Source organism: Canis aureus, chromosome 2 (genome assembly GCF_053574225.1).
Source record: "Canis aureus isolate CA01 chromosome 2, VMU_Caureus_v.1.0, whole genome shotgun sequence".
Classification (NCBI taxonomy): domain Eukaryota; kingdom Metazoa; phylum Chordata; class Mammalia; order Carnivora; family Canidae; genus Canis; species Canis aureus.
This window is the reverse complement of record NC_135612.1, coordinates 26,316,084-26,330,243: the sequence shown is the minus strand read 5'-3', so window position 1 is coordinate 26,330,243 and position 14,160 is coordinate 26,316,084. Positions and strand designations below refer to the sequence as shown.

Here is a 14,160-nt window from a genome sequence, read left to right as displayed (position 1 = left end):
AGGAAAGAGATCACACAGAAGTGAGAAATTCAGCCAGGGTACACCCTCGAGGGTCATTTTTCTGGGTAAGTCACTTAACATTATGAGCATATCATGTTAGTGCTTGACCATTAGGTAACAGTGTTTGACCATTAAGTGAAAAACTAATTTTAGAAACGACATGTGTTATAATTCACAGTCATGGAATGTTGCTTAAAGTAGGCAGATAGGCATCTTTATTAGGCTTAGGGTGCCTGGCAGATAGAAGGCACTAAAACAAAAGTGAATTTCATTCCTTTTGTAACTGCTCACCCCCATCTGACCTGTACAGGTGAGCTGTGGAGCAGTGGCTCCTACTACTCATTTGAGAAGAACTAGGAACATCCTCCTCAAAAAATGCATCTGGACACAACCTTTCCTTACAGGTCCAACAGCTCACAAATCTTTGCCTATCTAACTATGGTTAAGGTCTCATCTTCTGTGCAGTGGCTCTTGGACACTCCAGGGCACAAGTACCTGCTTCCATCATATCTCTCCTCTCTTTCTCTCCTCTCCCCTGAAGGCCAAGTACAAGAAATGGTGAGTAGGCACACCTTAGTGCTCTGTGGGAGCAAAAGGAATGGAGAGACTTACTAATAGGAATGGTGGCACCTACCTATGTTTCTGTTTCCACCTCCCTGTACAGCTGACAAGGCTGTGACTACAAAATAAGACATGAAAAGTGCTCTGAGACATTACAATCCCTTGTAAGTACGAGAGGTCTTCAGTGACTTTGTTCTTTCAATAGGTGGTTGCTGTAGACTTTGTGGCTCCGTGGAACACTTTAAGAAAGATTGCCCTGAGAGTCAAAATTCAGGTGAGATCTCTGGGCCTCCATTTGGAAGGTCTGAGGTTAATATTCCGTTTTTGTTGAATTTTGTTGATACTAACTCATTGAGGTACCACTGATTTCAAGGCAACCTGGTTTCCTACTGCAATGACAACTTAATCATTTTTCTGTCAGGAGTAAGTACAGTAGTGAGTGACCATTAGTAGCTAGTACTATGGAGTGGAGGTGGGGAGGATGACCACTAAGCCCTAGAGGACCCTGATTTTATAAAGCATCTTATTCACAAACATTCATATTTGGCAATATGAATGCTAATCAATTAAATAATAGACCCAATTCTGTTACTAAAAGAAAAATACTGATTGACTAAGAGAAAATATTAGGAAAGTAACTCAGTATTTTTATGATTGAGCATCTTTACATATGGTTTGCTTTGGATATACCTGAAGGATTCAGAATTGGTTGCAAAAACTGCCCAAAATACTAAAATTGTGTTAGCTACACATCATCTGGCTAGTTATATTTTCTTCCTAATGAAATACTACTCTTGGTCATCAAAAACTTCATAATGTTCACTATACCTGGGGGGTAGAGAGTGGAGACTATTATTATATTAGTTTACCTGGATTGGAGTGACGTTCATCTTGAGTGAAAAAGACAGGAGGGTAGCAGTAGTGCTTCTTAGGGTAAAAGCACATTTTTCTTTTTTTTAATCTCATATACTCACTGTACTACACAAATAAGTCTGCCCATTCTTACTGCGTACCCGAACATTTACATCTGAAAACCCAGAGTTCTTGTTTATGGTCTTGTCTAGAAGAAGATCGTCTTTACTACATTGCAGGCAGTGAGACTGAAATGATGGAAGTGGAATTTGAATTCTCCCTCCTGGGAGGATTGCCACTTCCCAAATGACAAGACTGACAAGCAGATGTTGTATAATTTCACAGGTGGAATCTTGTGCATTTAAAACTGATGCTTCATAAGTCATACTGTTTACAGATTCTTGGAATTCATTGACTCTATAATGATGAACTCTGGGAAAGAATGAAAGAGCTTTCTCATCAATTTGTGAATTGCAAAGCAGTTGCTGCATTTCCCTAATTGGGATGAGAAATTGCCTATGGTACTCTGAAATCAAGGGTTATAATCAATTACGGAATTGCTCACTCTCCTTTAGTGATGGAGTCTTCCCTCCTTGTGATTATTCATGTCAAAACTAGTTCCTTTGCTAAGCCAGTACCAATCTATGTGGATGTATTTGATTACCATTTTTCTTACATTCTGACTTACATTACTTGGCAGATCGAATGGTCACAGTTGGTCGCTGGGCAAAGGGAATGAGTGCGGACTATGAAGAAATTTTGGATGTGCCTAAACCACAGAAACCCAAAACAAAGATACCTAAAGTTGTTAATTTTTGATAGTGACTAGTAATATCATTTGTTACCACCTCATTGTTAAACATTATGAACTGGGCCTAATTCACAAATTGGAGCTGGGCTTCCTTGGAAACCTGTGTTGTGGGTACCAGTATGATCTGGGTATGATCGAACAGTTTCCTGAGTGCTTTCCATTAAAGAGTGCTTCTATCACTGGAGAAAATCACTGAAGAAAAGTATAAGATGTTTAAATTGGATTCTCTCAAAGAACATTTTTAACAGAACTGAGGTATTACTGAGTGGTTATATACTTGATTGTAACAATCATCTTTTTATTAAAAACTATGCATTAATGTGAACTACCCCTAAACAAAGTATAACTGCTTTGCATTTGGAATTTTTGGTTTTACTGTTTTCTTGGTTCAAAGTGCCAATTTTTTATTAAGAATTTATAAGTTGCCATAAAATCTACTGTATTTTTAAAATATTTAATAAAAATTCATTTGCTATTTACTTATTTTCCTAAATACCTAATTCTGGATTGAACTAGCCATTGTCTGCTTATGTCCGTGTAATGAACCCTTTGGAAACACGATCTTTTGTGAATCCTAGATGAGATTAATTTTGGTTAATATTTGTTTTAGTTTTGACATAAAGAAGTACAAATTATTGATGTAAAATAGAAGAAAACTTTAACAGCATCTCTTTCTTTGTTCTTGATTTTCAAGAGAGAAATTCTAGACAAAATTTAGTTTGGGGTGTTCAACCAGAATGAAGTCACTGAACAGACTGTATATCACACTTAATAGCATTTGTTCACATGTTTTCGATGAGTCCAGGTGAGATGCAAATATCACCATAATAGAGTTAGAACACTAATCAGAGGCCCATTAGCTTCTTTGTTTGATTTGATGAATACATGCATACTTAATACATATATTTCACAAGACTTAAGGCTCCCATTGTAGTGTTTAATGGAACGACTCTAGCGGATTGTGTGTTTCATTTGGAATTTTACCTGATTGGATACATTTGTAACTAAAGGAAACAGCTGTGATTAGTCACTGATGCTTCAAAAGCAAAATATTTACCAAATAAGAAAAGAAACACTTTTCTCTGTATTAATGTCTGCATAGCTCAACAGTTCTAGCCTTAACAGGAGCTGTTCTTTTATTTCTGGTGCTAGAGGAAATCATGACAGTATAGCTCAGCATCCCAGAACTTAAGGAGTGCCATTTAAATCATACCAGTCCCGCAGCTAGAAAAGGACAGCAATGCTGCCTTAGACATTTCGTCCAAATACACCCAGATTTATTTCACCTGTCAGATGCGAAAGACTCTGGAGAGTTGAAAGACTCCTCAAGAGAGGAAGGCAGACGTTAAATTTATCTATTCACTATGTATTTCTCCAGTACCTGCTATGTTTCTGGTACTCTTGTAGGCACTTGGGATTGCGATAGTGGTGAAGGCAAACAAGGCCACATGCATTCTAATACGGCTTTAGAATGAAGAGGAGCCTTGGGGTGGGTGGGTGGGGGGAATATGTATCAAATATCAGTATGTCAGAAAAATAATATCAAGAGATTTTATTACATTTTTAAAGTATTCAGTTGAATCCCCTAGGACTTAGTCATTAGCATTCTTCCTGCAGTCCTCGGAAATGCCACCTCCTACAAGCTCATCTTTTCCATGGCTGACTCCTAAATCCATCCGCCCTAATCTCCCTGGTTTCAGTTCCTACTTGGATGTTCCACCAACACCTCAAGTCATTACTGCAGTAATTTTCAAAAAATATATATAAATTCAAAGACCTACAATAGGCAGAAGTTAAAACTCTCAATTATAGGAGAGGTTTGAAATTTTACCATATAAAATTTTAGTGTAATGTAGCCTTCATTGCTAACTTTTTCACCTTTTTTAAAATATAAAAATATTCTCAAAAATCTTCCTACTTCTGAAAAGTATAGTCATTTAAACCTGCATATCTGCTCTTCTTACTGTATATCAGTGTTAACTCATAAAACGAGCACAATCCAAAGTTTATGGAAGTGAAAGCCTGCTGATACAGAATAAAAATAATTAACAACCAGATCTAGGCTGGGTGAGTGGATGGGCCGGGGGAGGAGGCAGGCACAGGAAGCAGAAGTAGAGATTTGACATAGTGACAGCAAGGATGTACCTAACCTCTTAAGTGCTCTAAATTCTAATGGAGAAGTCCTTCAACTTTTAAATGTTGTCTTGTAGAGGAGGCCAACTTGCCATATTCTGGTTTGTCTTTTGAGTTAAGACAAGTCACAGAGTAGAATAATGAATGTTGAAGTCTGGGGAATAAAGTGCTAATGTAATGGTTATGAAGGAAGAGCTCAGTTAATATTCTCTTTCTCTGCAATATCACATTTTGCAGGTACTTTTTGTGTGTATATATAGCAATAGATACTAAATTGGTCAGCCACCTTGAATATATGTGAAATGACACTACTAAAGTAGTTCCTATTACTAAAATTGATTGGATTCCATTATGTTTTAATGTCTTCCTAATTTAAAGCTCTAAAACATGTAATACATCTTGTCAGATGCTCCTGACATACAGATATCTGCCATATATGGAACAATTCCACACTATTAATCAACTAGCCAACTTACCTTTATTGATTTATAAAATTTTAAACAGAACACATGTTTCATCTCTGTAGCCTAAAAATGCTTATGATCATTTTAAACCATATTTGTACCATTTTATAGTCCATACAGAATTGCGTATGGGCAGTTTTCACTGCCTGTGCCCTTGGAAGGTTGTGGAGAGCCACCGATGATCTAAAACAGGGTTGAAGCTTGTTTAATACTACCCACATCACTGGTATTTGACCTGAGATGATTTTTATTTTTTAAAAGATTTTATTTATTTATTCATGAGAGACACAGAGAGAGGCAGGGACACAGGCAGAGGGAGAAGCAGGCTCCATGCAGGAAGCCCATTATGGGTCTTGATCCCGGGACTCCATCACAGCCTGGGCCAAAGGCAGGTGCTCAACCACTTAGCCACCCAGGCATCCCATGAATTTTATTTTTTAATCCCTTTCTACCTGCATTTTGCTTAGACTAATATTAAATTATTTTGTGACCCAAAGGCTTACCAAGTGCCTGGGCTAGTTGGAATTAAAGGTAGGAAATAAAATTACAGGTAATTGAAAGTTTACCGTTTAAAATATGTCTATCAACCCATCATCAGTAGCATTCTCTATGAATTGTATACAAGAGGCTGCTGTCTCTTCGATGGATTTTGACCAGCCACCAAGATTTCCAGCAAAGTAAGGGGAGATGCTAGCAGAAATCTGGTTGAAGTATGATACCTGTTTCAGAAAGAAAATACATTATTTCAATTGTTGACTTAGAACTTTTTCACATAGGGATCTGAGTCTTGTTGGTATAGAGGAGGCTATCGCCCTGATCTGGGGATGTTCTGGAGTGGATCTAAAAGGATGACCTTAGGATTCCCCTGATGTGGAACACACACGATAGAATTACAGTTAATTAGGAAATGTGGGTAAAGGATTTCTCTATATATGCAGGAGCAAATTAAGGTGCAGATGTTTCATCAAACTTACGGTACAGGAACTGCTGTCAATAGCATGGATGAGAAATCCAGCACATAAAATTTCACTTCTGCTGTACTGAGGAGAAGGTGGAACTGATGGTAGAGTAACCGACTTCACTGCCACCGTGTAAGTGTTGCTGAAAAATGAAAGGGCATTCTCTAAGTTATTCTGAGAAATGAAGAACAGTTGTTAGAAAATAAATTCCTGCAGTTAATTCAACTTGTTTATATAAGTAGAAGTGAAACTATGGAGACCCAGCTTTTCTGGATGAGGGTTCTGCATTAGAATACCTTCTCTATGGCTACATTCAAGTATAGGGAAGGGTTAGGGGCCACAGGTATCTTCCGCCTAAGAATTACTTACACTTTGTGTAACTCCACAAAGCTGGAGTCATGTTCTAAGCATGTTTTATTATGCCTTAATGGGTTGTAGTGACTGCTGTTAACATTTGGCTGTGTATCCCTGAAGACTTTTTTATATATCTATAACACTGATGTATGCCAATGCATACAAAGATTTTTGCATAAATACAATCATTTTCTAAATACTGGCCTACAATTTGATTTTTGCCTACTTATAAATCTTTGGAGGTATTTCTGAATCAGTGCCTCTATAGCTACTTCATTGTTTTTAATGATGGCACAGCACTCTACCATAATTTATAAGATGGACCTTCAGTTTATTTCTCTATCTATTGCCATAATAAATGATGCTACATTGAATGTCCACGTGAATTCATATTCACCCATGTGTGTGATTTATTTCCATAGGCCAGCTTTGACCTGGGAAACGATGCTGGCCAGTTCCAGGTGTAGACCTTAAATGTTCTAGAAGCATCTACCTCTTATTTCTTTGAGCACTTAACTCTTAGGACACTTCCCCCTTAGAACACAGACACTGTGCCCGGAGAAGTCCAATGCCCACAGAGAAGTCATGGACAAACTCTCTAGTCAACAGTCCTAACTGGCAGCCAGACATTTTGAATGTCTAGCATAATTGAGCCTTTGCAAATTCTAAACCTATTCCTGATGTTTTATTTGGCAGTCACTGCATTTTTGGCAGTCACTGCATTTTTACTGATAATGGAATATTCCAAAGTTCTGCTAACTATCAGCATTAACGTGCAGACAGCAAAAGGAAAAGGAACTGCTTCAGGAACCTTGAATGGTGCTTTGCATGCAGGTGGCATTTCATAGATGACTTTTTAAAATAACTGAAGGTCCATCTAGAAAAAATTCAGATGAACATCATTCAAGACCAGAAATGCCAATATTGCTTTCCTTATTTTCATATCAACTTTTGCATTTCCTCCTCTTCTATAAAACATTACTATAACACTTAAGTCCCATAGACTCACCCATCTTTGAGAGGCCTTCTTCGTGATACAAGTACTACCAAGTCTTTGGGTTTGTCACCATTCACTACAGGACAAGTGATATAATATATCTGATCATCTTCACTCACGCAGTCTATGACTTCACAGGACCTATGTAAATACAACAGTGAAAGAAAGGCTACACTTTGCTACTTGCTTGAATAAGGCATTCACATCTGTTTGTTTACAGAACTCCACTACTTTTTTTTTTTTTTTTGAGAACTCCTACTGATGCCTACATTCAGTCTTCTGCTCACATCCTCCCAAAGCCAGCATTATTTCCCAAAGTCTGTCTTTAGAAAGCTGTTTGGTCAGCAGGAATAATAATGCATATGATGGAGAGAATGGTGGCCATATGATTCTAAGGTCACTGCCCTCAACACTTCAGAGAAAGGCATTTATAGTTGTTTTCTACAAAATTATTTCTCTCCCTAGGATCAGGTAATAATATCTGAAGACTAGTGAATTATAAGGACAGTCATGGAAGAAGGACTCTTAGATAAAGGAATATGGTATGCTGGTAAGAGCATCAAGTTCAGAGTCAAACAACTTGTTTTTGAATCCCATATGCATACTCCGTATCTATGTTATATTAGGCAAGTCACTTTATTTTTTTCACCTAAAATGCAAGTAGAATAACTATGGAGTTATTGTGAGGATTAAAGGAAAACATCTGGCACAGTACCTGAATCAAGGTAGGTACACAAGACAAGTAAGTTGAGTTAAAATTCATTCATTCATCCATTCCTCCATTTATTCAAGTTCAGTTTGGCTGGAATGTCAGGTGATGTAGAAAATAGTACAAGGAACATTTGAAATGAATCAACGCCGAAGTTTAGCTATTGTTCGTGCTAATAGTTTTGTACTTAGAGAGTATCTACAAATATTGATGCAAGAGTACTGTGAAGTATCCCTTCTTTCAGAGTGTTCCACTATGATAGCATTAACCATGATGTATTATTCTGGCATCTATGCAGATGTAACTCATGACCCCAGAGGTGTTTCACTTTAGCGGTATTAAATGGTCTATTACATGGTATTAATCATTATCAGGTTTAGCCTTTTTAAAGCTGAGCTTCTAACCTCATCAAGGTTAGGAAATAACTGATAATGCCTAATAGGAAGCCCGTCTCCCAGCAAGATGCCCAGTGAGGCCTTGGGTGCTGTAGCCCTGGAGCTGGGACTCCTCGGAGGAGGGGACGTGGCCCTAGTGTAATCAGACCCTGTCCCTGCAGGTGAGGGGACTCAGCACCTTGTATTCCAGGAAGGGAGCGACAGAGCAGAGGAGATTGGTTTGGGATGCAGGAGACAGGAAGTAACAGAAGGAAGAGACGTGGGCTTGAAGGGAGTCGGCCCTGATCAGGAAAAGCAGGAAGGAAAGCCTTTGACTTCGTTACTCACACAGCTGCCCCTCAGCTTCTCACCAGAGAATGCTGCTTCACAGAAAAAGAAGGAACTGCTAATTAAATACCAAGAGTGGGAAGTGGGAAGGATGATTAGATAAACACTTCCTCAAGAGCAACAGAACTGTGTATTAAAGTACAAGGGTGTGGAATTCAGAACTCGATGGATCTGGGTTCCAATTCAGGTTTGGTTGCTCTCCTGCCTGTGCCATCTTGGCAAGTCTCAGAACCTCCCTCTTGTTAAGTGGGACTAATACCAAGTGTAGAGTTGTTGGTAGGATTGCAACAGATGTAGGTAAAGCATGTCAACTCAACAGAAATGATAAATAAATTATTAAGATAATTTTTGTTTTGCATCTCTCAATAGCACTTGATGCAGTTTTCAGTGCAGAGCCAAGTTCTAAAATATACTCTTTCATTAATAAACAACAGGTCATATGTCGGGCAATGGAGATGGATTGCAATATGGAGACCACCCTTTACATGATGTTATTGAAGGAAATATTTTAAATGTATTCTTACACGTAATGGGGGTCCCACAAAGGTCTCTTGGTAAAGTCAGACAAGAGATGGTAAGTCAAGTGTGCAGGCCTTTCCACATGTTTCTCAACCCAAACAGATAAAATGTCATTCTCTTCCAGGGTATATATTTTTATCTAAAAGATAATAACAAGAAAAAATAAATTATAAAAGAAATATGGATATTTTGACTTTTAAAATCACACACAGAGTCATAGGTTGATTGTACTAGCTAAGGTATCTCGGCACCTGAATAACAATGAAGCCAAATCATGGCAATTTCACTTCGAATATTTGGATGTCTAGAGCTTGGACCAGGATGTTATCCTCTATGTCCTCTATATAATATGTGACTTGGGTTATTTAATTATTGTGCAACAGTTTGATCTTGAAAAATAAAAAAATGTAAGCCTTTATTTTTTTATCTCTTTGTGATATTTCCCTGCCTCTACCCAGGAACAATAGAAAATATCAGTAGGCTGATAGAGAAGCCTGTCAATTCCTCTCCAGAGAACCTGGACACTTTCTTAGGATGCCAAGCGTGCCAAGGCGTGCCAAGGGGTGCAGGAAGCACGCCACCACCTCTAGCACCAAGTCAACCTTTCCAAAGGGCTGCTGAAGCACCATGTTTCTTCAGCACAAAGCATTCTTTAATTTATGAATCACAAGTGCCCATCCTGCAGAGAGGCCAATTCCTGGGTTTCTAATATTGTTATTCCTTAGATGAGAGGACACCTGTCTTGGGCAGCCATTTGACATAAACGATAATGGATCCCCTGTTACTCCAAACTCTCCTGCTATTGCACTTTTGCTAATAATCAGAGATATGTGTTCAGTTAAGAGCACATTTCCACCCTGCCCATTTTCTCCATCTCTTTCATGGTGCTTTGAAGTTAGTGTTGAAATGTGCCATCTTATAATCATCCCCATGGCAACAAGCTGTAAGAAGACAAATAAACAGAGGGTTAAGACTTCACTGTAGGAATCGAGCAGATGGACAAGTCAGGCTGTGAGGGAGAAAACCTTTATTTAAACATAAACATCTTCAAGAAGAGAATCAAGAAATAAGAAATTGACTAAAAGCAGCTTAGAAAGAAAAGGAGTGGCTATTTGTTCACACCATTTTACCTCTTTAGTTGATCCTTGTGCCATGACTGTCTTTAAACTGAGCCCACAAACGAGGACATGACCTGGGCTGTGGACGTATATCAAACAGAAAGCCATGAATGCGGCTCCAGGTGGTGGCTGAGACTCACCCCAACATAGCCATGCCTAACTTTGTCCCCTATAAGGCAGGAGTAAACTGAGGTTCCCTGGTGTAAATCCAGAAGGAAGTCATCAAAATTTGGTGGCCCTGGGACCCCACATCAGACTTCTGGGGCTCTGCAATCTCACAAGAGGCAAGGGCAGGTGGCCAGGTTAGCTTCTGTCAGATTCAGGCCTTGGAGCAGCCATGGTCTACACTGATGGAATAAGGGTGGAGAGGGATGTAATCTTGGGCTGAGTACAAGGGCTAAGGGCTGAATTGTGTCTCCTCAAATTCATATGGTAAGTTCTCTCAGCACTTCAGAATGTGACCTTATTTGGAAAGACGGTCCTTGTAGATGCAACTAGTTAAGATGAGGTTGTAGCATAGTTGGATGGGCCCCTAATCCAATAATGACTGATGTCCTGATAAAAAGGGAAAATTTAGACGCAGATATGCTCACTGGGAGACACCATATGAAGATGAAGGCAGTCAGGTGACACATTTAAAGCCAAGGTCCGCCAAAGATGGCCAGCAAACCACCAGACGCTAGAGGAGAAGGCCTGGAACAGATTCTTTCTCACTTCTTCAGAAAGAATCAACCTGGGAGCAGCTTTCTAGAAAAGCGTTGTGATGGCTTCCTAGGGCTGCTCCCTGGGTTGCAGACACCTGCTGCTGCTTCCTCTCCCGAAGCCACAGCAAATGTCACGCTGCGCAGCCACCACTAAACTCGGCCCTCCCAGGGGTTACTAAACATCTCCAGCGCCGAGTACGGTATTGGACGAGTGCACGGTGTTTCGAGCCTTCTCCCAGAAGGTGAAGGTAGCAGAAAGCCCTTCTCATTGCTCTTCTGTGAGAATCAATGGCACCGATGCAGACAAAGCAGGCAGGGGAAGGCGGCGGTTGGTGGTGATCTCTTTAAACCTTAGTATTTTAGAAAAGTCAACTTCTGCTTAGTGAAAAAATTCTCCAAAACCAACTCTTTGAGAAAATGTGAAACCTTTCACGCTCACAAGAATACAGGTTAAATTCCATCTGTAACCAATCAAACATTTCATCATTTGATGCCTCGTGAATTTTATTCTATGACATGAAGCTTAAGGTGAGTAAGCTTGAAATTGCCAACAGTTTAGAACGGTATTGTTTTTTCATTCTAATGAGATTCTGTTTAATGGATTTGGATATCTTATGCCAACAGCAGAAGAGAAAAGAGTATAGTTTTAGAATTTTATACTATCTGTTTTTTTTTTGTTTTTTTTGTTTTTTTTATTTATGATAGTCACAGAGAGAGAGAGAGAGAGGGGCAGAGACACAGGCAGAGGGAGAAGCAGGCTCCATGCACCGGGAGCCCGACGTGGGACTCGATCCCGGGTCTCCAGGATCGCGCCCTGGGCCAAAGGCAGGCGCCAAACCGCTGCGCCACCCAGGGATCCCTACTATCTGTTTTATACTATACATTGTTGTTGAGACAACATTACAAGAAGGAGGACAAAGTTCTTCACAGAGGCCTGGGTGGGGAGGTGCCTGGGGAATTACCCAGGGGGTGGGGTGCGGGGGGGTGCTGGGGAGGAGAACTGGTCGTTGGAGCTCTGGGACCAGCCCCTTCCCAGCTGCAGTGAGAATAGCTCCCTCTGCTCTGTTTCCTGTACTGGGTTTTGTTCTATGGAAAGGTTTTCAAGGGTCCTTACCATTCTGGCTTTCATCACCTTTCTCAGCTACTACCCCCTAAATAAAAAGCTACTCTCCCAGGACAGTCTCCTATCCAGGCTAATTTCTACCCTGGGGATTGGGCTCAAGCTACTCACTGCCTACACAGCCCCTTTCACCCTCCGGCATCTACTCAAGCTCCCGACAAGGAGAAAAGAATCACCTCCTTTCAAAAGTTTTCTCTAAACAGTCTTGTTTTACTTTGCGGTGCCTAAGAGCTGACCTTTATGATTTAAACACTGGACTTGCTTATCAACTACCTGAAAATTATTCATCCGCTGCTAAATGTTTATGTGTGGTGTTGCCAAAATAGCCTGCAAGCTCCTTCAGAGTGAGGGTTCACCTTTTGCTTCTTGTACTGCTACTATTATGAATTCCATCACTGTACATAAAAATGAAATAAGACTTAAAAGAATTAGTACTGCTCATTTTAATTACAAATACCAGAAATCTTCAACCTTTGCTATTTAACTAATTTATATAAAAAATAAGTACAGATTTTAAAACCTGAAATAAGTATGATTCACAGCAGATAGTTGTAAGAATTATTCAGTGAAGAGGTAACAGAAAAAACTAAGAGCATTGTATTTTAAAATTAAAACAATATGAAAGTTTTAAGAAGTAGGAGAGAAGAGGATGGCCTGGAAAGGAAAAAGAATCAAGTTTTATCATAAATATAATCTAAGTAACTGGAGGGCTTTGAATTCAACAGAAATGACTTAAGAATGTTGCTTTAATTATATAGTATCTTCTAATCAGAACCCACACAAAAATTAAGAATGAATTATTGATGGCTCTCCTTGGACACTAACAAATACAGCATTTCTTTGTTTAGGTTTATTTTGGCCCCAAGCTCCCAAAGAGCTGAAGGTTTTGTGTATTATATGACTTCACAAAACATGTTCTCTTCCTTCACTCCAGACACAAGTTTGCCCTTTCCAGTGCTGCTTAGACTCCAGCAATGATGCAAGAAGCAGATTTCATACTAGTAACAGTCTTGAAGCATCTTTTGTGTGGGATAAAGAGAAAAAGATCATTTTATTACATGAAACCTATGTTTCTGCATCACTGAATTAAGCATATGTGGAAACATAACTGGATCCAAAAAGGGTAAGGGAGATCCTGAAGGGATGCAGAAGCGACGACAAAGACATGGGAAAAGCCAACCATCCGGAACGAAGCACTGACAAGAGCCAAAGTTGAAAAGAAGCAGTAAAGTAGCATCTGAGTTTGCTTCAGCTTCAGGGTAAGTGACCGCATAATGTATCGTCCCGACTGGGGCATGGAAGCATTATTAATAATTATGATAAGACAATGGATTACGATGGGATCATCACTATGATGGGAGAACCAGGACTGCCCCAGGAAAAGCAGGACATAACGGTCTCCCTATTGTGGAGGCCCCTGCTCCACTGATGAGAAACAGGACACCCCGACTGTGAGCACAGAGAGTAGACATGACTGCGCAGCTGCCGGGTGCCGGGCACCGCAGGGATTGGGACTCCTGGGCTGACCTGACAGTTTAGCTAGTGTGGACAGCAGCTTCCCCAGATCCCCTGACATGCCTGTGAAATTAGACAAATCAGGATCCAAATGATATATGTGTATTTAAGTTTGAAGACCTGCAAAAACGGTGTAAAAGGTGCCAAGAGAGATACAAAGAAATCAAGGCAAGGCTTCTTTCATAGAAAGTCCGTAATCTAGTTAGAGGAAAAGACCACGTGTAAAAAGTTAAATTACACCATGAGACACCAACATCAATGCGATGTAGCTGTGGAGACAAGTCACAAGACAGTGCATAATTCATTGACAAATTAATTTTGAAAAAGTCATTGCTAAGGGGATTCCTACGGGGAGGGGGGAGTTCCTTCAGTCAGGGGTAATAGGGGTGGCTTCATGCAGAAAGAAGCATTTGTCCCAAGGCTTGAAGACCAGTTAGAGAGAAGTGGGATATGAGAAGTTCAGAGGTAGGAATGTTTGGGGCGCACCAAAGGATCCCAGATTCACCAGCATGGAGGAGTAGAGACAGCACTGGAAAGGTACTTGAGTCTTAGAAAAAAGTTTCTCAGGAAGATTTACCTTCTTAAAAGCAGCAGTAGAAGCAGCAGAACCACCACTACCATG

The 14,160-nt window shown here is 39.9% G+C and overlaps 2 protein-coding genes across 7 annotated transcripts in view; one reads left to right on the top strand and one right to left on the bottom strand.

The window, feature by feature from the left end:
• The window catches only part of ZCCHC9 (zinc finger CCHC-type containing 9), a 45,103-nt gene that overhangs the window by 6,457 nt on the left and 24,486 nt on the right, over positions 1–14,160 (top strand). For 2 of the 6 annotated variants that reach the window (XR_013362018.1, XR_013362017.1), the window contains exons 5-7: positions 767–835; positions 8,997–9,136; positions 12,958–13,282. Coding sequence is in view for 3 of the 6 variants with exons in the window: in XM_077866445.1 (XP_077722571.1) it covers positions 767–835; positions 2,114–2,232 (188 nt within the window). In the remaining 3 variants the exon portion in view is untranslated. Of the gene's footprint in view, positions 1–310; positions 683–766; positions 836–2,113; positions 3,140–8,996; positions 9,137–12,957; positions 13,283–14,160 lie in introns of those variants that run through there. The other 4 variants (XM_077866460.1, XM_077866445.1, XR_013362021.1 and 1 more) reach the window with 4 other exon arrangements.
• ACOT12 (acyl-CoA thioesterase 12) overlaps positions 5,066–14,160 on the bottom strand; it is a 43,694-nt gene continuing 34,599 nt past the window's right edge. The window contains 4 exon segments of the mRNA XM_077866405.1: positions 5,066–5,540; positions 5,796–5,922; positions 7,144–7,272; positions 9,087–9,220. Of these exon segments, the coding sequence (XP_077722531.1) occupies positions 5,391–5,540; positions 5,796–5,922; positions 7,144–7,272; positions 9,087–9,220 (540 nt within the window). The 3' untranslated portion in view covers positions 5,066–5,390.